The sequence below is a fragment of the Canis lupus genome, chromosome 38 (genome assembly GCF_011100685.1).
Source record: "Canis lupus familiaris isolate Mischka breed German Shepherd chromosome 38, alternate assembly UU_Cfam_GSD_1.0, whole genome shotgun sequence".
Taxonomy (NCBI): domain Eukaryota; kingdom Metazoa; phylum Chordata; class Mammalia; order Carnivora; family Canidae; genus Canis; species Canis lupus.
The window spans coordinates 6,527,083-6,554,489 of record NC_049259.1 but is presented as its reverse complement, the minus strand read 5'-3'; the positions used below and the strand labels follow the sequence as shown (position 1 = coordinate 6,554,489).

Below are 27,407 nucleotides of genomic sequence, written 5' to 3'. Positions count from 1 at the left end.
CAGCCTTACTCCCAAAGCACCTGCCCATTGTTCTGTGCCCCTGCCAGTGGCCCTTCTCTCTCTCTCTTCTGGCTTCCACCAGCCCCTCTGTTTCCTAATTTTGTTTTACAATTACAATCAGTATGTCCTAGTGAAATAAAAAGCCGGTAAAAATGCCGGCTTTCCAATACTTTAAATATACATTAGACATTTTCAACAGGGCAACACAGTCTGGTTTTGAAGCTTTTCTTTTTCCATTTTTCTTTGAAGTAAATATCTATATATATCTTAGAATATATATACATATACATATGTACTATACACAATAACATACATATTTTAAGGCTACTGTTAAAAATTTCAAATATTGGGGCACCTGGGTGGCTCAGTCAGTTAAGGGTCCAACTCTTGATTTTGGCTCAGGTCATGGTCTCAGGGTCGTTGGATCGAGCCTCACATCAGGCTGTCCCTCTTCCTCTGCTCCTCCCCTCTTTAGCTCTCTCTTAAATAAATAAATAAAATCTTTTAAAAATCCTTCAAATATGTTAATTATTTGTATATTTATATATTCATTTGTGCCTAAATACACACATACATAAAGATATATTTATTTATTTTATTATTTTTTAAGATTTTATTTATTTATTTGAGAGAGAATGAGAGAGACAGAGATAGTGAGGAGAGCATGAGAGGAGAGGAGAGAGAGAAGCAGGCTCCCTGCTGAGCAGTGAGCCCGATTTGGGGCTCAATCTCAGGACCTCAGGATCACAACCTGAGCTGAAGGCAGACACTTAACTGACTAAACCACCCAGGTACCCCTAAAGGTATATTTATAAATCTTATATTGATAAGTTATGTGAATAATGTACAAAAAGAGTAAAGTTAGAATATAAATTTGAATATAATCTGTTAGAATATAATCTGTAAGAAGATTCAGTTAATCTGTGCTCAAATTACTAGATGTTCCTTTTTATCACCAAAATATTTGTTAATTCTTAGTGCTTTATCATCTATTCTTAAACCATTCTGCAAAGACTCCTCTTTACTTTTGAAAAAATTCAGCTCCTAACACCATAGTTGTCTATTGGTGTGTTTTTACAATGTTGCCTATAGATATTTCCTGTCTTTAATTACTTAGAAAATTCTTGGATACCTGGGTGGCTCAGTCCATTAAGTGCCTGCCTTCCACTCAGGTCATGATCCCAGGGTCCTGGGATCTAGTACAGCAATGGGTTCCCTGCTCAGAGGGAGTCAGCTTCTCCCTCTTCCTCTCCTTCTCCCGCTCCTGCCCCTGTTTGTGCTCTCTCTCTCTCTCTCTCTCAAATAAGTAAATCAAATCTTAAAAAAAAGGTACATTAAAAAAATACTTAGAGAATTCTTGTTTGCTTTAATAACTATTTTTAATTTTTCTTTTTCTCAATTTAGGCCCCAGATTCAGAATAATGCCTAAACTCTTATCAAGGCTCCCCAAATGGCCATTAGGAAACAAAAAGAATTGCTCCTTTACACATGAAAGGACAATAAACATAATTAGGTTTTTCCAGAATTCTTCAAGTTTTAAAAAATTATTATGAGAAATTATTGTTTGTAAAGGTTAGGGAAAAGGGATCCCTGGGTGGCGCAGCGGTTTAGAGCCTGCCTTTGGCCCAGGGCGCGATCCTGGAGACACTGGGATTGAATCCCACGTCGGGCTCCTGGTGCATGGAGCCTGCTTCTCCCTCTGCCTGTGTCTCTGCCTCTCTCTCTCTGTGTGTGACTATCATAAAAAAAAAAAAAAAAAAAAAAAGGGAAAGATTGACAATGCAAAATGAGGTTCATCTACTTAGGTTAATTATATATAAACAAAATGTGTTAACAAAAATATTTTTCTGGGGCGCCTGGGTAGCTCAGTTGGTTGTGTCCAGGTCATGATCCCAGGGTCCTGGGATGGAGCCCCACATCAATCTCCTTGCTCAGCAGGCAGCCTGCTTCTCCCTCTCCTGCTTCCTCTTGCCTGTGCTCTCTTTCTGGTAAATAAATAAATAAAATCTTAAAAAAATAAAAATATTTTTCTATGATTGTATACTTTTCAAGTAGAAAGAAGTCTCTCAGAATATTTGTACCCAGGATCCTAGATTCAAAATTTCTTTCTCTTTTTGTTCATGAAAAGCCTGAATAAGCACTAAAAGTACAGACTCTTTGGAAATTTATTACTTATTTCAGTCTTTTATTAGGTGCAGTTGCCAAAGTGTATCTGTCCTAAGAGCTGTAACAAACCACAGCAAAACATGGGAAAGCTTCCGTTACCTGCTCTAGGGTCTCCACTAAACCTAACTGTTCCCTAATCTACTCAGACTGTTTCATTGACAAAAATCAGCCATCACTTCTCAGGCAGTTGCCTAACCTCCAATAAAATACTCTCATTTCCCTGACATAGCGCTACCCATGACTATAACACTAAATCCAGTGATGTCTTTCCTTTACCAAAAGAAGGAAAATCTAATCATTGCTTATCTCAGTTAGGAAATGAACCATAACACACACCCCTGAAACTCTCCTGGATGTGTCTGATTTAATTCTGTTTGTTGATGGTTCCTTGAATAAAAATAATTAAAAACTGTCAAGAGGGCTATGCTATCAAATATTCAAATTTACCCTTAAAATATAAGGCTCTCCCAGAGTTAAATTAGTTCAGATACCTAATTTCTGTTACCTAAATCTACCAGCTGATAAAAGGTATACATACATGCATATATGTATAACAGAAATTTGTATATATGTATATGCATATATATAGTGTTTTCTGTATTTCAAAAATGATAAGCTTATGTGCTCTTCATCATAAAATCCTAATCCACATCATATGTGCTCTTCATCATAAAATCCTAATCTTCAAGCATTAATGTGTATGTGTATGTGTGTGTGTGTGTGTGTATAAGGTGTGATAATATGTAAATTATCCCATGACCTTGGAATCTTTTGAAAACAGAATCCCTAAACCTCTACAGTAACCTCTAAAATGGACAAATTAAAAAAAACACCTAAAAAGGTGTTTGGTTTTATTTAAGGAAAAGGGAATTTTAAAGGTGGATTATCAGAATGCCTCATGATATTAAACAAAATAGCAGAGATAAATTGATGATGATATGGAACCAACATTAGTGGGGTAATTACACAGGTATTGCTGAGAATATTTCCAGTGTGCATCTTATCAGTCCAAGACATAATCCAGCAAGACTGTAAACATGGGAAATGGTACAGAAGCCAAAGCCTTGATGCCCCTCTGAACACTGCCAAATTCCTTTAGTAATAAGCTATGAATATGTTCAGGTTGCATGTTTATTCTCAGGATTGAGCAGAAGTGTTTCATGGCTCCGCATCCTTATCTTCCACAAACTTTAGGGAAAAAATAGAATTAATGGAATCCTAAATTCAAAATTAGCAAAGCTCTCAGAAAATTTTGAACTTTCATGGCTTATTACTCTTGCCATTGGACTTGGTGGCAATAAGAGTGATACTCTGAAGCCCATAGATTACCTGTTACGTGAGTTAACAATTAGCCCCCATCCTTTGCATTTGTAACATTTACTTCTAATCCTAGATTCTACCCATTACAAACTAAGATGGATAAATACTGTAAGTGATTTATGGTACCTCCAAAATTATCATTAAAAAGTTCAAGCTGCATTTCCAAAATACCTATTTAAACATGCCCTTCTTAGTTTAAAACCTGGAGATTTACTCATCTGGAAAAGGTATCAGAATATAACTGTACTTGGACATTAATGGAAAGGATCTTATCAGGCAGGTATAGTTAACAGTGGGCATAGTGGCAAAACTCTAAGGTAATGATCTCTCATCCATGGTTTTCAACCAAAAAGATATACCATTAGGGAGCCTGAGTGGCTCAGTTGGTTAAGTGTCTGCCTTTGGCTCAGGTCATGATCCTGGGGTCCTGGGATCGAGCCCATGTCCGGCTCCCTGCTCAACAGGGAGCCTGCTTCTCCCTCTCCCTCTGTCCCTCCTTCCTGCTGTGCTTTCTCTCTCAAATAAACAAAATCTTTAAAAAAGATAAAAAGATGTACCACTTTCTCCTGATTGCTAGACATTTACTCTATCAGGAGAGTTCAAACTAAGAATTGTTATGAATTCTTCAGGACACTGATGACTGGCAACGTGGTCAGCTTTCACCCAAGACAAAGAAGACTGATCTTCCAATTTTTTTCTAGTTAAGTTTCTAGATTTTCAGCTCTAGTACTAATCTCACCTTTTATTGTGTTTTGGCACCAACATTACTGAATTAATACTAAGGTAAGGTAATTGCATAAGATTTAAATAAAAAATAAATGATCTACACATTTCTTTGTTATAACAAAGCAACAAATTACTAATGTCATATCTCATTACACTTGAGTTTAAGAATCACTACCTTCAAATCACTACCTTCAAATTTATCCTAAGAGACTATCTGGTCATTGTAATAGACTGAATATTTTGTGGTCACCCTACCTCCCCTTCATATGTTGAAATCCTGACCCCAACATGATGGTATTCGGAACAAGGCCTCTAGAAGGTGATAGAACCTTATAAAAAAAAGGACTCCAGAGAGCTCCCTTTTTCTTCCATTATGTGAGTATGCAATATGAAGACAGGTCTATGAACCAGAAAGCAGCCTCTTACCAGACAACGAATCTGCTGGCATCCTGACCTTGGATTTCCTTGCCTCTGCAACTACGAGAAAGAAGTTTCTGTTATTTATAAGCCCCCCACCCCTCAGTCTATGGTATTCTCTTATAGCAGCCTGATTGGACTAAAACAATCATTGTTTGTGTGTGAAATGAAATTAAGTATCACGTGAGGGAACTATTATTGACTCTCTCATCCATCAAATCTAGAGTTTGCTGAACTCATCTATCCATTTATTAATTTAACATTTCCTAGGAGCCAATAATGTGCCAAACAACATGGTAAGACACTAGGATATGACAACACTGGTCTACTGCCTTTTAGTTTTGCAGAAAGAGGCCGGCAAGTAAATAAGGGCTGTCAAGTGGTACTGGGTGCTCTGACAGAATTATGAATAGACAGTGTGGGAGATTAGAGAGTAGTAACTTCTTTATAGTATTTGTTTATGCAGTGAGATCCAGGAAAATACCACAGAGATAGGATCACTTGCAGAATAGACACAATTTTTCAGATTCATTTGCAAAATGGTTATAGATAGTGTAAGAAGTGAACCACACCCTTCTATATTCCTCTATAGTGCACATAATAAAAATGGATCCCTTTGAAAGCATGTCAAGATTTTGGTTATGACAATAAAGAAGTTGCCTTCTCCCTCCCCCCCCCCCTTCTGCTCTAGTAAAGGGAATAATAAAAAAAAAAAAATACAGGCCCCGTATGTTTAGTGTTTAAGGTTTTAAGGTGTAAAGGGCTCTATATGTTGAATTTATTTCATTGATTCCAGCATGGCCATTTGAGTGCCAATAAAAAAAAAAAAAATCAATTCGAAAGTGTTCAAATTCTGACAGGTTGGAGTCTGTTTTCTAAGTTTTTCCTTAGGCTCTCTGAACAGAGCCATTTAAACATACCGCTTTGAGGCTGGCAGGGAGAATGGGCCAGGTCGGAAAAAAGTCATCATCTAAGGAAATGAAGTGGAAGATCCAACATTTATGTTATTTTGATGATTTGCTAGACGCTTCCTTTCATCTTACTCGCGTGCTAACCCCTTTTCTCCAGTAGCCAATTAATGCTGTGACAACGTTATCTTGGCCAAGGTCAAACAGCAGGTAAGAGATACAGGTGACTGGGGCTGGTCTCCCGGGGGCTCGGTCTTCCCCACTCTGCGAAGGGACACCCTGAGGCCCAACCAACGCTCCCCCCAGCATCCTCCCCCTGCTAAAGGGGCTCGTCTGATCACTGAGACCTGGAGGCCACTTAATGGGTCTCACTTGGTCGGTAAGGTGACCCTAGGGCTCTGCAAGTCCGCGAAGCTCCATCGCTTCCAAGGAAGCGAGCCGAGAGCCCAGGTGCGTCGGCGGCCGCCCAGCGCGCGCCCAGGCACAGCAGCCGCACGCGGCTTCCTTGCAGGTGCGCGCGCACCTGTCGCGAGGCGGGGGGAGGGGCGTGCGCGTGCGCGGGCAGCCTTCGCCGTACGTGCGCCGTACGTGGGCGCGGTGTCCCCGCGCTCGGAGTTTCGGGCCGGGATTCGGCCCGGTGCCGAGTGGGAGTCTGGGAGGGAGGGGCGTGTGCCTGGCGGTGGCGGCTCCCCCTGGCGGCGGCCGTGCGGCGCTGGCGGCGCTGGCGGCGCTGGCGGCGCGCAGTCAGGCGTTCTCCGCGGGCAGCCGGCGGCGGGGCCTTGCCTTCCAGCGCGGGGTCCTCGGCGGCCTGGGTGTCTGCTGCCCCAGCCGCTGTCGTAGGCGAGGACGGCTGCTTCTGCGGCTGCTGTTGGTGCGCGGCGGCGGCGGCGGCGGCGGCGGCGGCGGCGGCGGAGGAGGAGGGCGAGGCGACTGAGGAAGAAGGCGGCAGGCGCGGCGGCGGCGGCGGCGGCTTGGCCCGGGGCCGGCGGCGGCGAGGGGGGGGAAGATGGCGGACGTGCTCAGCGTCCTGCGACAGTACAACATCCAGAAGAAGGAGATTGTGGTCAAGGGAGACGAAGTGATCTTCGGCGAGTTCTCGTGGCCCAAGAACGTGAAGACCAACTATGTGGTTTGGGGGTAGGTCCGGCACGGCTGTGGCCTGAGGAGGGCCGGCAGAGGGGGGCGCCCCCAGGCGACCTCTTTCCTAACCCCTCCCCCCGGTTCCCTTGGGGGGATGGAGGGGAAAACAAAAAACAAAAAACAAAAAAACCCAAAAGAACCGGGGCTCTGAGTAAAAGTTTCTCACTGGAAAAGAAGTTGTACTTTTAGGTGAGGAGGGAACAGGAGGAGGTGCGCCTGGACGGGGCCGTTTGTGTCAGTGTTTGGGGCTCCACAGGGAGAGGGAGCTGGGGAGTTCCTGACTTTTCTGGTTCATTTTTGCCGGTAAGTGGTCGAGTGTCAGCAACGTGTGTAGGTGCAGAAAGGGGCACACCGTCCGGTCCTGGGGACGCCTTGCTGTGTTGTGTTCTTCAGTTTGGGTGTTTTTGTTGTTGTTGTTTTTTCCTCTCTCTTGGAGGCTGCCCTGTGTGGTTGTAAGTATCCCTGCTGCCCCTTGCAGCTCCTGGTCTGTTGCTTTCCCTTCCGTAATTCCTTCCCTCAGGAAGAGCAAAGAGAAGTCAGAACGGGAAAAAGATGGGGTCACTCGGGAAGAGTCCTCACAGCCCCTCTTGGCGGGGGGCGGAAGGCAGGAGTTTCCTCAGGGAGAAAGTTGCCGGGCGAAATGGGGACGGGGGGGGGGCGGGGAGAGCCCGAGGGTGGTGTGGGGTTTTAGGAAACGTGCTCTGAAGAGCGAGGTTTTAAGAATGTTGATCCCGTGCCGGGTTTCCTGAATATCAAGTCGTGAGGCAACATTATCCAGAAATAGGTCCGATGATCGTGCGGGACCTTTGTAGTGATGTTTCTGTGTCGTTGGTACTTCCCTCGAATGCTTAGAACCTTGGGCCAGAACCTCCATACCCGTTTGGCTCGATTGAATGGGGGGAACCTTGGGCTTTTATGAAGGAAGAGTGGATGAAAAGCTAGGGAAGATGTAGTTTGTTGGTTGCTACTTTTTTTTTTTTTGGCCTCGAGGGCTTATGGTTTGATTAGCTTTATGACATGTTGATGCAGTGACATCATTCTGAGTTCCCTGCGTTTTGTCCTTTGAATTTACGCAGACAATCGCATTTGATTGGAATTTTAACTGTTTTTTTTTTTTTTTCCTCCCTTGTGGTTAAGAAGTAGTAATGGTGTAGGGCAGGCAGTTCGATCTGAGAAATAGAGAAAATTCTTAGCACCTTGATTCCCGACTCAAAGGAGGTTAACTTAATCAAGAGGAGATGAGAGAAAACAGAAGTTGGTGAGAAATGCGCTCTGGTCCTTAAGAGAGGAACCACTTCTAGCTTGGGGTGTTAGGAAAGGTTTCATGGAAGTGTGTTTGGGATGTAGACGTGCTACACATTTTTCATGCACAGATGAGTAAGCTTTAAAGAATGGGTGAAGAACTTGAGGATGACATGATGGGGTAGGTCTTGAAGAACTGTGCGCTCAACAGCCTGTGAGCTGGGAGGGAAATGTTTCTTGATAGTCCAACGAAGCCAGTAGTGAAAAAGAACTACTTAGAGCGACTTCAAGCTTTGACAACAGTGAATCACCCCAATAAATATATTTTCGTTTCGTTTAAGTTCATCTCTGTATGCGTGTGTACATACATCCAACCTCATAACTGTAAACAATAGTTAGTCCCTTCTTGCAGGCAGTACATTGTGACTTTGCTCTCGTATATCATTAAGATAAACTGGTTACCTGTATGTTATATTTCATCGTACAGTAATTGGTAGTGATAATATGGTTTGAAAGATGTCAGTTTAAAGAAGTGGCAATGCAGGCTAGAATTGTAGTTTGGGGCTGATTATTTTGGGCTGCATTCAGATGACTTTAAATGATGATGTTTTTAGGTGAGGAGAATTTAAGTAGGAAGGGTGAGATTGGACATGAATACTGTTGAACAGATAGCATTATGTGATTTCATTAAAAAAGCTTGCCCCTATAAACTGCATTGTTTTATCACAATTCATTGTGATTTTACACTATTGGTTAAATTTTTGAGGGATGTCGTAAGAATCACACCTCTGAAATTCATAGTTGTGTTTACTGTAAGAGTGTTGTTAAGGATGTTGTTTATAGCAGTACTTACTTAGGAGACATAGGATAAATTTCTTGTAAGTTTAGCACTGGTAATAGTTGTCCTTCTCCTCATCAGTTTGTTTTCTCTTGTGGCTCCTTTCCAGTCTATAACTGATAAGGTTTCTCTCTCTGTTGACAAAGGCCAGATAGAACCAAATTTGGGCCAAATTCTAAAAAGTATATAGTACCTTAGAATGTGAATACGGTATGCTTTCCTTCTTGCTTCTTGTTCTGTCTTCTTTGCGTTCTTTTGCTTTAATGACATTTCCACTTATTAAATTTCATACTTTTATGGGTATTTTTGTTAGCCATGTTAAATCCTTTCTTGGGTAACAAAGCAAATATAGATAAATTCATGTGTATAATGAAGTCCAAAGAGTTGAATTAAAATTGAGGGAAAATTTTGTTTTAATTACTTCAGGACTGGAAAAGAAGGCCAACCCAGAGAGTACTACACATTGGATTCTATCTTGTTTCTACTTAATAATGTGCACCTTTCTCATCCTGTTTATGTCCGACGTGCAGCCGTAAGTAAAAATGTATTTTAAAACTTTTTTGGGTTTTTGTTTTTTTGGTGGTAGGTATTATTTGGCATGGATCACTTCCCTCATGGGTTTCAAATCAAAAGAAAAAAGGTTTGTATGAAAGGCTACTGGAGGGTCAAAATTAGATGACTGTGATTTATGCAGATTTTTAAATCTGTGACTTTCATGTAAAAAGTGGACACTGTTTACAAGAACAAATTTTGAAGGCATTTGTAGGAATGTTTTTAGAAATTCATAAGCCTGTGGAAGGACACTTGATATTTAGAACTCTAGTTTAATCTCAAGAAAACTTTTTTGGGGGCATCAAAAATAAGATTAATAGACAACTTTAAAATTAAATTTTTAATTAGTTTAATAAACCCTTTATACGTTATTGATAAACTCATTTGTTTTCAGTTTTGCTTGCTTTCAGCATCTTAGTATTTGACCACTGTTTTTCTGAGTAGGAAGTATTCAGCATCTAATACGTATAGAAAAAATACAGTTTGAAACTACTTGGGATTTGGGAAATAGTGGGATAAAAATAACCGCATCTCTATAAACTTATGTTACCTCATCCTAAATCTTTTAAAAACTGAATTAGGCAGTAGTTAGAATATTTTGTTGGCTATGTTCATTCATTTTGTGGTAATAAAGATGATCCAGATACTTGGTTTAGATTTAGAGATTATATTGGGAGATGATAGTAGCATGCAACTGATGGCTGTAATTGTTACTGTGAAACTTAGGAACCTTCTTCACATGCTACTTAAGTCTTTTGTTTTTCTTAAATACGTCACAGAGTGAAAGGGCAGAATTCTGTAATTCTAGAGTTCTATAAATGTAGTTTTTTTCTCTTTTGTGTTATTTGCTCTTTCTTGTGAGCAGGCCATTTCTGAAATAAGTTTTCCTGACCCATAGCTCCTATTTTAGCGTGCGTAGGACTTCTCTCTTTCTCAATTGGCTTTATTATATAGACATGATTCATTAGTAACCAAATGGTGGAGTATGTTATCAGACTTAGAAACAGTAATTTATTTATTTATTTTTTGAGTTTTTTAATTTATTTATGTTAGAGAGAGAGAGAGAGAGAGAGAGAGAGAGGCAGAGACATAGGCAGAGGGAGAAGCAGGCTCCATACACTGGGAGCCCGACGTGGGATTCGATCTCAGGTCTCCAGGATCACGCCCTGGGCCGAAGGCAGGCGCTAAACCGCTGCTCCACCCAGGGTTCCCAGAAACAGTAATTTAAAGGAAATTAATTCAAATCTTTTAACTATTTATGATATACTCCAAGTAGACTAGTTTTTAAAAACAAGCACACACAAATCTGTTGGCTCTTAAATTTTATACTCCTAGCAGAAATTAAAAATTAGCCTGCCCTTTAAAAAAAAAAAAAAAAGGTTAATTTTAAGTGACTAAATATAAATATAGTTTATTTCTAACATCAGGGAGAGTGTGTACAATGTTTGGTGTGGTGAAATCTAATCAGTAGTCAGTATGAGATAATTAGCCAAAGAATACTTGTTGCTTCATTGTTGTTATATAAAATGACAGAGGGATTTTAATTATATAATCTTGGCAGCCACCAGTCATTCCTGTACTCAGTTATTTGTTTACATTATAAAAATGATATGAGAGATTGTGATAATTAGTGGATTCGTTGAATTCATGGCCCCAAGATGACTTGGTGACTAAAGTATACAGTTTTATTTGTGTTGCATACCTCTTTACAAAACTGCTAGTGTAGGAGATTAAAGGAAAATTATCCATTTTACCAAAATAGATATATTTTCCAGATTTAATTTTTTTAATCTTTTCCCCTTCCTTACAGAATTTGTATACATTCAAGGATAAAAAAGAAATGTGTAGTGTGGAAAGTAAAAAACCACCATTAATGTTGTCCTATATTATGTCCTAAGTTTTTTCATGCTTAAATAACACATATCTATTGTTAATTATGAAAACTTAATTTAATGGCTAAGTTAGTATATTTCAGAGTTCAAGTAGAATATTTTGAGGAAGTCTCTTTTGTGTTTGAGGCTAGAAGGTACTTGGAAATCTATAAAATGAGCAGGCAATAGGACTAAAAAGATAATTGCTTAAAATGTGAAAAGTATCATGAGTAAAATTAAAAAATACTTAAGCCAAGGGAAACAAAAAAGACTGGAATTGATTTTTTGAAGAAGGATGAGTCATTGTTTCATTTTTGATGGTTATCTTTTATATATCTTATTTGAATTTCGAAATGAAGTTATTAAAAATTAATATTCTTAAAAATTTTTAAGACTTTTGCTAGGTTTTTTTAGCCTAGTTCCCTAAAGATGAAGTCCTAAATAAATGTTACTGAGATATGTTGGAATAAAATTCAGGCAGTATACAATGTTTGTCTTTATTATGTTTCTTATACTTGTTGTTGATTTGATAACTAATTTAAAATTTTGACCTCAGACTGAAAATATTCCTGTGGTTAGAAGACCTGACCGAAAAGATCTACTTGGATATCTCAATGGTGAAGCATGTGAGTAATTTCTAAGTTGCTCTCACTCTTAAATAGCCATTGTTTCTTTCCCTCCTCTGTGAAATAAGAAGCAACCGGAAGAGAATTTGTATTTCCACTAAAAAATTAACCTATTAGAAGCATAGGTGTGCATATGCTCTCCATTCTTTTCTGTTACGGTCAATGCACTATTTTCCCTCCCACGGTCAATTACCACTTCTCTGTCTATATAGATTCCATTTCCTCTCACACTTTCAAAGATTTTGCCTTTGTAAATTGTTGCTTTTCTCTTGCATCATCATCTTTCTCCTTTTCTCTGCATCATTCCCTTTGAAATGCGTACTGTAAGATCTCTCATTTAAAAACAGTTTTTGACCCCACATTCCTAGTATCTACTGTTGAATTTGTCTTCTCCTTTTTATTGCGAAATTCTTTGTTAACAGTTGCTTAATACCACTGCTTCCCTCCTGAATTCACGCCAATCTGGCTTTCCTACTCACCGTCTCACTGAAATTACTGTTGTAAGGTCGACACGGACTTTAGGGTTACCATTTCCTTTGGTGTTTCTTATCCATATCTTGCTTGACCTTTTAACTGCATTTGATACTGTTGACTACTACGCTTTTCTTCACTTGGCATTTGGGGCACCAGACTCTTTTAATTCTATTTGTGTTCGCTGTCCATTTCTCATTTTATTTTGCATAACTCCCTTATCTTCAACACTGACCTATTCCTAAGCTCCAAATTATAAATTCACTGTCCACATCTTCCTTTGGATATTTAATAGGTATATGAAATTCAACATATCTGAAATGGAATGTTGATTCCCTCCTTCCATTCTCCCTCAGGACAAAACTAAAATAGCAGATCTGGTCTCCCAGTGTTCCCATCTCAGTAAATGCTATCCCATTCATGTAGTTGTTTAAGGCCAAAAACCGTGGAGAAATCTTTGATTATTTTGATTTCATGAACAAATCCTTTTCTTTAGCTTTAAAAGTATGACAATTTCTTAACCACTCTGTTGCCACCCTGTCCCATCCTTTCCCTTTAGACTTGCATAGGTCTTATAGGTCCCTACTTTGTATTTTCTAGTATAATTTTTGCTGACCTATTAGAGTGACCTGTTTTTGAAAACATATATAAACTTGATTGTGTTCACTTACCTGCTCCAGCCCATTCTATGGCTTCCCATCACACTTAGAATAAAGCTCACATTCCTTTTTTTTTTTTTTAAAAAGCTCACATTCCTTATCCTATTCTGACCTACGTGATCTGCTGAATCTCTCTGGCCTCATCTTCTTCCAACCTTCCTTTGCTCATGGCAGCTCAGTCTTACTGATTCTTTTAATTATCCTAACTTTTTTTTTTTTTTTAAGATTTTATTTATTCATGAGAGAGAGAGAGAGGCGCAGAGACACAGGCAGAGGGAGAAGCAGGCTCCATGTAGGGAGCCTGATGTGGGACTCTATCCCGGGTCTCCAGGATCAGGCCCAGGGCTGAAGCCTTCACTAAACCGCTGAGCATTCTGGGCTACCCTATCCTAACTTTTTGAACCCTCGTACTCGCTGTTTTCTCTGTGTTCAGTTCTATTTCTCTACATTGTCTCATGTCTTATTTCTTAGAATCTCATTCATATTTGTGCTTAAAACTTCTGTCAAAAAGAACTTAGCCCTCTAAAATATAAAATAGCATTGTTTTCCCACATATGCCCATCTGAGTACAGTATCTTCCTGATTTATTTTTTATCAAATCCCTTTTATTGACTTGAAATTACAGATTTGTTTACTTCTATATAGTCTGCCCCGTTAGAGGGTAAACTCTAAGGAAGCAGACAGTTGTTAAATACCCAGCATTTAGAACAGTAATCAATAGTAGGTGCTTACCTGTATAAATGAGTAATTATTAATTTGCTGTCTAAAAAAATATGAATCAATATAATAAATTGATATAAATGATATATAATAGAATTTGATAGATATGAATAAGTTAATGTAATATAAATAAATCAATATAATCTAAGACTGTTTGGTTTTAAACTTCCTTGGGGTAGAATTTACTACCTTTAAGTCATGAATAGCTGTCTTATCACATACTGTGTGCTACGGGTTTAACAGTAAGATTGATTTGCCCAGAGTATCTTGCATAATGGAAAGACCATCATCAAGAGTTGTGTTTCTGGGGGCACTTGGGTGGCTCAGTTTGAGTGGCTGCCTTCAGCTTGAGTCATGCTCTCAGGGTCCTGGTCCCACATGGGGCTCCCTGCTCATTGGAGAGCCTGCTTCTCCCTCTCCTCCCCATTTGTGCTTTCTCTCTTGCTATCTCTCTCAAATAAAAATCGTAATTCAAAAAGAGTTGTCTTTCTGTACTGTCCTCACTAAACATTCAGCAAACAGTTACTGAGTGGTTATTCTTTTTTTAGATTGATTTATTTATTTGAAAGAAAGTGCGTGTGAGTACGAGCGCGCGGAGGGGCAGAGAGAGAATCTTCAGCAAATTCCCTGCTGATTGCGGAGCCCAACATGGGACTCCATTTCATGACCCTGTGATCATGACATGAGCTGAAACTAAGAGTCGGATGCCCAACTGACGGGTTATTCTTAAAGGCATTGTACTTGGTGCTATACAGAATGCAAAATTCCTCTGAACATTTTAACCATTGTGTAAGATAGACTAATACAAGAAGGTTGGAGGAATGAGGAGGCATTCTAATTCTATGAGGAGGATGGAATTGAGGATAGGCAAAGGCTTTTTTTTTTAAATCATGGTGTACTTGGTAGAAATAGATTTTTTTTTTTTTTTAAGATTTTATTTATTTATGAGAGAGAGAGAGAGAGAGAGAGGCAGAGACACAGGCAGAGGGAGAAGCAGGCTCCATTGCAGGGAGCCTGATTGGGATTCCATCCTGGGACTCCAGGATCATGCCCTGAGGCAAAGGCAGACACTTAACCACAGAGCCACCCAGGTGTCCCAAGGATCCTTTATTTTTAAGCATCTCAAGTAAGCATGACAAATAGGCTGGGTAGTGGGAGAGAGGCAAATAAATTGTTTTTCTTTTCAGAATCCATAAAAAAAAAGTTGCCATTTATTCATCCACATCATTTCTTGTAGTTTCTATAGGACAAATAAGTTTAGTCATCAAGTATATTACTTTGCTACTTTTATTTTATTTTATTTATTTTTTTAAAAGATTTTATTTATTTATTCACGAGAGACACAGAGAGAGGCAGAGACACAAGCAGAGGGAGAAGCAGGCTCCATGCAGGGAGTCTGATGTGGGGCTCAATCCCAGGTCTCCAGGATCACGCCCTGGGCTGAGGGCAGCCCTAAACCGCTGAGCCACCTGGGCTACCCTACTTTGCTACTTTTAAAACAAATTGTTGATTTCATGGTTTAATGAAAAAGTTGAGCAAATCTTAAGACATTCCGTGCTCTTATACAAGATGTAATAGCTTAAAGATATCAGTTCATAACATAGATTTTATTTTTTTATTTTTATTTTTTTTCATAACATAGATTTTATATTTAACATTATCCCAATTAAAGTCTCTATACAATTTTTCTTGAGGGAGGAGTTGGAACCAAGACATGATGATTCTAAAATCCATTTGGTAGAAGTAAGTGTCATAGAAGTTTAGAGAAGAGCAATGAGAAAATACTAAGTATTCTAGAGTTTAGAACTTAAAGCCACAGTAATTTTTAAAATGTGAATAAACTGATAGAATGATTTTTTTATCTTAAATATTAAATTATGTAAATTTGACACAGGTCAAATCAGTGGGGGAAAAATAGGATTATTCAAGTGATAGGTTGATAAAAATGAAAACGTTCTGTATAAAAAAACCTAACAAGCTGGGGGAAAAATACTTCAACTCATATCACAGTGAAAGGACCAGTCTCACTGATAATATGAAGTGGTCCTAGAAATACATGCATAAAAGACCAACAACCCAATGTATTATAGTCATACAATTCAAAGAAAAGGTGATGAAATCATACGAAAAATGCTTATTTCACTTGTAAGATAATTACAAATTGGAACTATATAGATAGCACTTATTTTGCCTTGATAAAAATTTAGCAGTTTAATAATATACTCTAGTGAGTCTCTGAGGAAATAGATACCTGAATATATTTTTAGGTATAATGTCAACTGATAAAAAACCCACTGAAGACATTTGGCAGTATTTCTTGTTACAAAAATCAACCCAGAAATACTGGATCTGGGACTTTATACCAGAGGTATATTTGAAAATCCATGAAGCATTTTATATATATATATATATGTAAATGCATGCACACACACAAAACTATTCATTGTGTCATTGTAGTGGCAAAAACCAATAGAATTGAACTGCCTGTGAGTAGATAGGGAAAACTAGTTAAATACGGTATAATCCAGACAGTAAATACTATATATATTTTATTTTATTTTATTTTATTTTTTTTTAAAATTTTTATTTATTTATGATAGTTACACACACAGAGAGAGAGAGAGGCGCAGAGACACAGGCAGAGGGAGAAGCAGGCTCCATGCACCGGGAGCCTGACGTGGGATTCGATCCTGGGTCTCCAGGATCGCGCCCTGGGCCAAAGGCAGGCGCTAAACCGCTGCGCCACCCAGGGATCCCCTATATATATTTTAAAAAGAAAGTTGAAGAATTCTGTACATACTGATGTGTTAGAGCTCTCTTGTGAGGTTAAAAAAAGATTCAGGATAGTGTGTATAATATGCCATCTTTTATGTTAAAAAGGGAAAAATAAAAGTATAATGTATATCTTGTATCTACAAAAAGAAACTCTAGAAAGATACACAAGAGATCGTTAATCGTTAAATAGTTATGCAGGGTGGTGAGAACTACCTAGATGGGGACTAGTACACCCTTTTGTTAATTTCATTATTTTGAAACATTCAGAAATTAAATGATTTAATTAAAATCAATTTTTTAAACAATTGTAATTAAAAATTGTGATTTTTAAGGTGAACGCTAACTTAAAGCCTTTTCCTTTATAAATATATATTTATGTATTTATGTTTAGATACATTTCATGTGCATGTGTGGTAGGTAAGTAATATTGGAGTTCTTTGAAGTTCTTTGAAGTGACCAGTTGATTTCAATTTATCACAATAATTTGGAAGCTAGATTATTAAAAATATTTTGTTCTTTTACAACTTTTAAATACAGATTGATCTTTATAATAAAATGTTTTTACAAGACTACTTAACAACTTTTTTCCTGGCAAATCACTGTATATAAAGTAAGAAATAACAGATACTGAGTATTTCACTTCTAATAATGTCAAGTATATGTGTTCAAATATTGGTCTTCTCACATAAATCTTTTTAAATCTTCAGCAACATCAGCAAGCATAGATAGAAGTGCCCCTCTAGAAATAGGTCTTCAGCGATCTACCCAAGGTACGTTTTGTCACATATTTATATTGAACTTTTCAAAAACTTATTCCAGTACTATATATTTATTTACTTTTTTTTCTTAAAGTGAAACGAGCTGCAGATGAAGTTTTAGCAGAAGCAAAGAAACCACGCATTGAGGTAATGGGACTTTATTTTAAATGTGATTTGTAGTATTACAAAATTGGGTTTGTGTATAGATAAGAATTCTTTTTCATAGCAATCCTAGGAGCTTTTTTCCTGGAAAACTTGTAGTACAGTGAATGTTTGATTAATAGTAACTTGAACTATAAGATCGCTTACATACAATCTATGTGATAGACAAATCACTTTATTTTCTTTTATACTATTGATGAAAGTGTTAGGCTAGGCCATGAGTTGGAAAACTAGTATAAAAGGTAAGATAGTAAATACTTTAGGCTTTTTGGGCCATTTAGTGTCTGTCCAACTCTTCCACTCTGTTATTGTAGTGCAAAAACAAGCATAGGCAGTACAAAAGTGAACTGGCTGTATTCCAGTAAAATTTTAAAAAACAAACTGATCCCATCTTTGGGTTGTAGTTTGCCTACCCCTGGAATAAGATGGTGTGAGAATTTGCTTCATTCTTTTTTTTTTTTTTTTTTTTAAGATTTTATTTATTTATTCACGAGAGGCAGAGACATAGGCAGAGACATAGGCAGAGAAAGGCAAGCTCCATGGGGGGAGCCTGATAACGGGACTCAATCCTGGGACCCCAGGACCACAACCTGAGCCAAAGGCAAGCGCTCAACCGCTGAGCCACCCAGGGTCCCAATTTGCTTCAGTCTTAAGACGGTGAACATGAAGTGCTTATTATAGTTATTTCTTAAAATACTTAAGTATATTGGGGGGTACCTGGGTGGCTCAGTCAGTTGAGCATCCTCCTCTTGGTTTCATCTCAGGTCATGATCTCAGGGTCCTGCACTCAGCTGGAGTCTGCTTGAGATTTTCTCCTGCCCCTCCCCCTGCTTGCACACATGCCTTCTCTCAGATAAATAAATACAATCTTTAAAAAAAAAAATACTGATGTATTAGGTTGCGTGTTTTTTGTAATGTTTTATAGCCAGCAAGTGGAATGCTAATGTTGGCAAATAAGGATAGTGCACATGAAATAGAAGCTGTATAAGAAATGCAGTTACCTTTAGAAGGAAAAGGCATTGAACAGCTAGGGTGTTGCATAAGAAAGTTGAGCCTTAGAAATTTTAATTATATGATTATGAGACTGTTTATTTAAAAATTTTAATAAGCCCCAGATCAGTTACATATAAAATTCCCTGAAAATGGAAGATTATCTACTAGAGGTACACTTAAAATCTGAGAAATGATTGAATTGGTCCAGGTATCAATTAACAATATAAAAATAACACTTGTAGTCATCACTAATGTTAACATTACTAGAAAACATAAGTCTTTTCCTTTCACACTTCTATAAAAATTAAATAGTTTTACCTTTTGCTTGCTTACATAAATAGTAGAGTATTCTTAAAGATAAAAAGTTAACTGTTAAATGGCAGGGTTGTTAGTATGTTCTGTAGAATCACTGATAGAATTTGATGCTAAAACCATACAATTTTAATTTTAAAACAATGTGATTTTATAAGCATACTCTGAGACATGGACTTGATGTTTTTTAGTTAATGATAATAATGATAGTTAACTCATGCTTTTCCTCTGTTCTGGGTGATGCTTTTGCATACTTTATATTAACTCACGTAATTCTCAACCACAACCTCCTGAAGTTGGCAGTACTATACATGTCATCAATAAGCAAACCCCTCAGAGAGGCTAAATTACTTGTTGAGGTTCATGGAGCCAGGATTAGAACCTAGACAATCTGGCTTTCAGCCATTCTACTACATATACTGACTACAAATTTTGCAGCAGTAAAGTGGAAGTTTTCACGAGCTCTTTGTATGAAAGAAGGTTGTGACCCACTGTGAACAGAATGTGTGAATTTAGAGATACTATTTGAGAGGAAAAACCAGAATTTATAGTTTAATTATTTGAAATAAATTGAACATGTCAAAAAATACTAATTTGCTAAGATACCATTTACTTGAAAAATCAGCAAGAAATAGTATAATAAAATTCTTTCTGGAGTATTTATAGAGTTAAAATGAGTTACACAGCTGTGTTACATAAACAGTTTTTAGTTCAGCAGATATATATTGGGAACCTGCAAGGCATTATGCTAGGAGAGAGAAATCTTGAGGGCAAAGATTCTGATCTGATTAAAGTCTAGGCTGCATTTGTCTTTAAAATCAGTAGTTTCCTAAGGAATTTGAATGATTTGTATTATACCTTCACTACACATGGCTAAAATTTAATGCAATTTGCTAAAATACTGTCTTTGCATTTATGTCAGCAAAATGTCTTTTTAAATGATAGGTTAATATTAGAGCCTGAATTGGATGGAGCACAACATTGAATATACTGATTCTTTTTATACAATATCATATTTTGTTAGTCATAGATACTCTGATTCTTAGTTTTTCTCATTTGTTGAATGTGGCCATTGAACTAGATCAAGTTTTGTTTTTAACCGCTTTTCAGACTGAATTTTATCTGAAATTCTAACATATAGGTTAGAGAAAAGCTGAGCTACCAAAGTTGAATTCAGAGAAGTGGCCCATGGGGCACTTTGTAGGAAATGCCTGATGTTCTAAGGAACATGCTTTGAAAACCATTCAAGTTTCACTTTGGTCATCAAAAATCTGGTAGATTCAGGACCTGGGGCAACAGATGCACAAAACTATCTCCAAAATGAAATTTTTGACTGATGAAAGCTTTTCATAAAATTTAGTAATAAACCTTCCTGAAGAAAAGGAATTTATTTGTGGCGTAATACTTTATGAATGAAAGTAGCTATGATACATTAGGAGAAGAATATTTAATTGTAGAAAAAAGTTGCTGAAGTTCTTTGGTAAGCTTTTTAATCAGTTCTTCTCTTATGTAATCCAACAGGTATGTATTACTGTTGTCTTTAACTAAAAGTAATCTTAAAGGCCAGTGTTGCTTGGAATGTCATAGGAAGGAACTTATGTAAGGAACATGTAATTTGTTCTAAAAGTTAAATAAAAATTTAAAATATTAACTAGTGGTTATTTTCAGGATGAAGAGTGTGTGCGCCTTGATAAAGAGAGATTGGCTGCTCGTTTGGAGGGTCACAAAGAAGGGATTGTACAGACTGAACAGATTAGGTAAGATTTTCTTTAGTAGAAAGTGTTAAGTGTATATGGGAAAGGAGATTTTAATATGTTAACTCCATTTATCTTTATCTTTTACATTCATTATATGCTTCTGTGCCCAAAGTTCAAAAGATGTGTGGGCATGTTTTATGGTAAGAGAGATTCGACGTTAATTATGCTTTCATGAAAGCCTTCTTGGTTCTATTACCATATTGATCTTTGCATTTTATAATTACTCTATTACCAAGCCACTCATTTATTTTGTGATCTCTTGTTGATTTATAGCAGAGGTCAGCAAACTTTTTTTGTACAGTGACACATACTAAATACTTTTTGCTTTAAGGTCATGTGGGGTCTTTTTGTAACTAATGCTTGTGGTAGGGAAAGTAGTCTATGATTTCTTAATTCCTAAAAGAAATGGCATGGCTGGATTTGGCCTGTGGTCTTATTTTGTTGATCTCTGATTTTTACTATAATTAGAATCATTTCTTAATTTTTCCTTGGCACAATATAGTGCTTTGGAAGTTTTATCCAAACTTAAAAATTCAATGCTGATTTTTAAAAGCTTTATCGAAGACGACTGACATAATAATAAGCTGTACATATTTAACATATGTTGATAAGCTTTTACATATGTATACATCTGTGAAACCATTATAATAAGATAATGAATATAACATCCCTCTATAAATTTCTTGTGTACCTTTTAGGTAGAAAGGTAGAAGATTCCACACTTCTTATCCCCACATCCTTCCCTCTCCAAGCAACCAGTGATCTGCCGTTACTATTAATTAGTGTTTTGTAGAGTTAAATATAAATGGAATTATGTAGTATGTACTTTTGTGGGAGTCTGGCCTCTTAGCATAATTATTTTGAGATTCATCCATATTGTTGGATGTGTCAATAGTTCTTTATTGCTGAGTAGTCCATTTGTGTATCATATGGATGTAACACAGCTTGTTTTCCAGGCACCTATTTGTGGACATTTTACTTGTTGCTGTTTTTTGGCTCTTACAGCTAAAACTATGGGCATTTGTGTACAAGTTTTTTATGGACTTAGTTTTCATTTCCACTGAGTAAATACCTAGGAGAGGGGTGAGTGAATTGTGTAGTGGTATAGTCTTTCTTCTTAAGAAATCAAGCTGTTCAAAGTGTACTATTTCATATTTGTAACATGAATACATACGAGTTCTAGTTTCTTCACAGCCTTGTCAACACTTGGTGTGGTCAGGCTTTTTAATTTTAGCCATGCTAATAGGTATGAGATGGTATCTCATTGTGAGTTTACCTTGCACTTACCTCATGATTAGTGATGTCATGAGCATTTTTTTGTGCTTATTTGCCATTTTACCATGTTTGATGAAGTGTGTTCAGATTTTTGTACATTTTTTAAATTGGATTGTTACTACTGAGTTTTGAAGGTTTGTTGAAGTCCTTTTTCATACAGAGGCTTTGCAGATACTTCTCCCATTCTGATTTGTCTTTACATTCTCCTGGCTACCTTTTGAAGAGCAGCTTGTTTAAATTTTTATGACATAGCCTGAGCAAAGCCAACAAAGATTATTTCATATTCTCTTGTAGGAATTTTTTAGTTTTAGGTTCTACATTTAAGGTGACCTACTTTCAGTTAGTTTTTCATGTAGGATATACAGTATGGATCAAAATCATATATTCTTTTATGATCTAGATACTGAAGTTCAGTTTTGTGCATTTCAGCACTATTGGTACCCAATGAATTGTTTTTGCACTTGTGTGAAAAATCAGTTGTTCATGTGTAGGTCTGTTTCCGGATCCATTCTGTACTGTTGATCTGTTGGTCTTTTTGACTGTATCAAACTGTAATTATTGTTTCTTTATAAGTTTTAAAAACAGGGCAGCTAGGGTAGCTCAGCGGTTTAGTGCTGCCTTCAGCCCAGGGCTTGATCCTGGAATCCAGGAATTGAGTCCCATGCCAGGCTCCCTGCATGGAGCCTGCTTCTCCCTCTGCCTGTGTCTCTGCCTCTCTCTCTCTCTCTCTCTCTCTCTCACTGTCTCTCTCTCTCTGTCTCATGAATAAATAAATAAAATCTTTAAAAAAAACAGTGTTAGCTTTCCAACTTTTGCTCTTCACTTTGAAGGATGTTTTTGCCGTTTCAGGGTCTTTGCATTTCCACAAGAGTTTTGGAATTAACATGTCAGTTCTTCCAAAATGCTTACTGGGATTTTGATTGGGATTGCACTGAATCTGTAGACAGACCAATTTGGGGAGAATTGACATCTTAGAAATATTGAGTCTTCTGATTTATATATTTATTTCTTTGTTTATTAATGGAGGTATTTAGATCTTTAGTTTCTTTTAACATTTCATAATTTTCAGTGTATAGGTCTTACACATCCTTTTTTTTGTATTTCATACTTTTTGATGTTATTTTAAGTGATTGTTTAAAAAATATTTCAATTCTTCATTTATTGTTAGGATAGAAATACAGTCGATCTTTGGGGATGGATCTTGTATCCTAGAATCATGTTTAAACTCATCGATCAGTTCTTGTAATTTTTTTGGTAGCCCTTATTAGCTTTTCTACATAGATAATCATGTGGTCTACACATAAAATACATGTTTCTTTTTTATCTCTTTTCTTTCTAAACTGGATACCTTTCATTTCTTGCCTAATTGCACTGGCTAGACTTGCTGATTCCTCACTAATCCAATGTTGAAGAAGCAGTGAGATTAGACATTCTTGTTTTTTTTGTGTGTGTTTTTTTTTTACATTCTTGTTTTGTTCCTCATCTTAGGAGAAAGCACTCTTTCACCAGTAAGCATGTTAGCTTAGGTTTCTTTGTTTCAACAAGTTGAGGAAATAATCTTTTTGTTCCTTGTTGGCTGAGAATTTATAAGAAAGGAATGTTGGCTACTGTCACAGTGAGCTTTTCTGATTCTGCTGAAATGATCATATGGTTTTTTGTTAATATAGTTATTTAAATTAATTTTTGATGTTTGCATTTCATGGATAAACTATATTTCATTATTCTATTAGTTATTTTGCTGAATATAAATTAACCTGAAACATAGTGGCTTAACCAACATATATTTATTATCTCATGGTTTCTGTGGGCCAAGAGTCATGGGATGATTTAGTTAGCTTCTCTGCTTTCGTGCCTCTCATGGCATTGCAGGATGGCCAGGACTGTGTTCTCATGTGTAGACTTGATAGGAGAAGGATCTGCATCTAAGCTCACTCATGTGGTTGTTGGTAGAATTTAGTTCCTGATGGATTGGTTGTTAGACTAAAACTTCAGTTCCTCAGGTGTTACTTAGAGGAGTTCCTTGGTTCTTTGCCCAGTTGATCTCTCCATAGAATATTTCACAGTATTACAGCATGCTTCATCAGAGTGAGCAAGCAGGAGGACAAGAGAGCTATCAATCAAGATAGAAGTAATTTTTTTATAGCCAAATCTTCAGAGTGACATCCTCACACTTGTACAGCATTCTATTTGTTAGAAGCAAGTTTGAAGCAAGGTTAAGCACCCCCTGCCACAAGAAGGGGATTACACATCGGTGTGAATGCCAAGAGGTGGATATTATTAATCATTTCAGTAGTTGCCTACCACGATCTTGATAGTATTCTTTTATGTATTGTTGAATTAGATGTTTACAAATTTATATAGAATTTTTGTACCTTATGTTTATGAGGTCTATAGTTTTCTTGAAATGTTTTTGTCTTGTTTCCTTTCAAGATAATTTTGGTCTCAGAATGAGTTGGAAAATATTTCCTTTTCTTCTATTTTCTGGAAAAGTTTGTTTAGAATTGGTATTATTTCCTCCTGCATTTGGGAAAATTTATTGATGAAGCCGTCTGTACTATATGTACTATAACTAAATAAATAGTTTTATTTATTTTCATATATTTCAGGCAAAGTTTTCAACTACGTATTTAATTTGTTTAATAATTATAGGTCTATTCTGGTTCTCATTCTCTCTCTTAAAGAAAATTTTTTTTTTAATTTAAATTCAGCTTGCCAACATATAGTATAACACCCAGTACTCATCCCATCTCATTCTTTCTTTGAAAGAATTTGTCCATTTCATCTACATTGTCGAATTTATTTGCATAATGTTCATAAGGCCCTTTTATGATGTCTAGAAATTGTAGCAGTGTCCCTTCTTTCCTTCTTTGATATTAGCAATTGTGTGTTTTCTGTTAGTTTCCTTAATGCCTGGCCAAAATGGGCAGATTTTATTGATCGTCTCAGAGAATCAGATTGGGATTTTCCTTTATTTTTTCCCTCTTTTTTGATTCTTCAATTTCTGTTCTGATCTTTATGATTTACTCCTTCTGCCTACCCTGGATTTACTTATTTCTTTGTTTGTTTATCCTTTCATTTATTCATGAGAGACACAGAGAGGCAGACACAGGCAGAGGGGGAGAGGCAGGTTCCCTGTGGGGAGCCTAATGTGGGACTAGATGCTAGGACCCTGGGATCATTACCTGAGCCAAAGGCAGATGCTCAACCACTGAGCCACTCAGGTGCCCTGCTTACTTTGGATTTAATATGCTGTGTTTTGTTATGATTTCTTAGAGGGAAATCAATATTCAGCTTACACTCTACTGCTTTAATGGCATCTCATATTTTAGTGTGTTGTGTTTTCATTTTCATTCAGTTGAAAATTACTAATTTCCCTTTTAATGTTTTCTTTTACTCATGGATTGTTTGCAAGTGAGTTATTTAGTTTCCAAATATTTGGAATTTTCTAAAGATCTTTGCTACTGATTTCCAATCTATTCCAAAGTATGATTATATTTTATAGAATATAAATATTCTATATCAATAGATATATCAATATATCTATATATTCTTTGAATCCTTGATAAGTATTGAAACTTGGTTTAGGGTCTTATTGTCTTGATGAATATAACTTTTTATCATTATGGAGTGACCTTTATCTCTGGCAATATTTTTTGTTAAAAAAAAATCTACTTTTATTTATATTCACCTAGGCCTCCCTCCGGCTTTCTTTTTGGCTTTTTAACCTTTCACTTTTTAAAAAAGTTGTGGTAAGGGATCCCTGGGTGGCGCAGCGGTTTAGTGCACCTGCCTTTGGCCCAGGGTGCGATCCTGGAGACCCGGGATCGAATCCCACGTCGGGCTCCCGGTGCATGGAGCCTGCTTCTCCCTCTGCCTATGTCTCTGCCTCTCTCTCTCTCTGTGTGACTATCATAAATAAATAAAAATTAAAAAAAAAAAACTTTTAAAAAAGTTGTAAAAAAACATTACATAAAGTTTCTCATCTCGTAGTATTTTAAAGTGTGTGGTTCATAGTCTTTTTGTACTGTTGGTGCAACCATGTCCAGAATACTTTTCATTTGAAAACTGGAATCCTTTTGCTTTTAATCTATGTGTGTTTTTAAAAATTATTTTTAAAGATTCTATTCCTTTATTCATGAGAAACAGAGAGAGAGAGAGGCAGAGACACAGGCAGAGGGAGAAGCAGGCCCCATGCAGGGAGCCCAAGGTGGGACTCCATCCTGGGTTCTTCAGGATCAGGCCCTGGACTGAAGATGGCGCTAAACCGCTGAGCCACCCAGGCTGCTGATCTATGTGTCTTTATAGTTTGCTTTCTTGTGTGTCTAGATCTTTTATACTTAATATAATTATTGATGTGGTTAGTTTTAGTCCATTTTGCTTATTTATTGTTTGTCCTGTTTTTGGACTTCTTATTTAGAATAAATGGATATTGGCTGTAATTCTGTTTTTTCTTATTGTTGTTGACTTACTAGTTATAACTGTTTTGTTATTAGTATTTGCTTTAGGACTTTTAGTATGCATGGTTTATGCTATCATAGTCTACTTGCAAGTGTTACACTACTTCGTGCGTAGTATGGGAACCTTAAAATGGTATATGTATGTATGTGTTGTAAGCTCCAGTATTTATTGTTGTTCTTTAGTTATCTTTTAAAGAGTTTTAAATAATATTTAAAAAACTTACGTATTTAGATACCATTTCTTTTTTATTTATTTATTTATTTTAAGATTTTATTTATTTCTTCATAAGAGACACACAGAGAGAGAGAGAGAGAGGCAGAGACGCAGGCAGAGGGAGAAGCAGGCTCCTTGCAGGAATCCCGATATGGGACTTGATCCCGGGACTCCTGGATCACACCCTGAGCCAAAGGCTCAACCACTGAGCCCTGAGGAATCCCTAGATACCATTTCCATTGTTCTTCATTTCTTTGTTCAAATCTATTTACGTGTTTCTTTCCTCCTTGCTGAAAGATTTCTTTTAACATTTCTTTTTGTGCTGTGATTGATTCTAAATAAACCTGTTGGTGATGAATTCTTTCAACTTTTTTATTAAAAAGTCTTTATTTTGACTTTAAAAAATTTTTATTTTATTTTTATTATTACTTTTTTTTTAAAGATTTATTTATTCATGAGAGACACAGAGAGAGAGGGGCAGAGACATAGGCAGAGAGAGAAGTAGGCTCCCTCCAGGAAGCCCAATATGGGATTTGATCCTGGGACTCTGGGATCACACCCCGAGCCAAAGGCAGACACTCAGCCACTGAGCCCCCCAGGTGCCCCATAACATCATTTTTGTTTGTTTTAGATTGTATGTATTTATTAGAGAGAGAGAGAGCAGGAGAGAGAGAGAGCGAGCATGAGTGTGGGCTGGGCAGAGAAAACGGGAGAACCAGGTTCCCTGCTGAGCTGGGAGTCTGATATGGGACTCGATCTCAGGACCCTGGGATCATGATCTGAACCAAAGGCAGATGCCTAACCAAGTGAGCCACCCAAGTGCCCCTTAAGTTATATCTTTTTAAGTGCAGATCTTCCTTAACTTAAGATGAGTTACATCCTGATAAACCCATCCTAAGGTTAAAATACTGTAAGCTGAAAATGTAATGAATATACCTAACCTACCAAACATCATAACTTAGCCTCAGGTACTCTACATATGCTTAGAAGAACACTTTCATTAGCCTATGGTTGTACAAAATTATCTAATATAAAGCCTATTTTATAA

At 37.1% G+C, this 27,407-nt stretch overlaps 1 protein-coding gene and 1 long non-coding RNA gene across 2 annotated transcripts in view; one reads left to right on the top strand and one right to left on the bottom strand.

The window, feature by feature from the left end:
• Nucleotides 1–424: 424 nt before the first annotated feature.
• LOC119868034 lies at nt 425–6,057 on the bottom strand. The gene is made up of 4 exons (XR_005385634.1): nt 5,910–6,057; nt 5,550–5,599; nt 4,639–4,689; nt 425–481 (listed from the first exon to the last, which is right to left on the bottom strand). It is a non-coding gene; the product is annotated as an uncharacterized LOC119868034 (long non-coding RNA).
• A 486-nt stretch (nt 6,058–6,543) lies between these two features.
• The window catches only part of CDC73 (cell division cycle 73), a 112,116-nt gene continuing 91,252 nt past the window's right edge, over nt 6,544–27,407 (top strand). Inside the window, exons 1-6 of the mRNA NM_001081507.1 lie at nt 6,544–6,674; nt 9,184–9,289; nt 11,737–11,806; nt 17,139–17,201; nt 17,284–17,336; nt 20,325–20,413. Of these exons, the coding sequence (NP_001074976.1) occupies nt 6,544–6,674; nt 9,184–9,289; nt 11,737–11,806; nt 17,139–17,201; nt 17,284–17,336; nt 20,325–20,413 (512 nt within the window). The remainder of the gene's footprint in view (nt 6,675–9,183; nt 9,290–11,736; nt 11,807–17,138; nt 17,202–17,283; nt 17,337–20,324; nt 20,414–27,407) is intronic.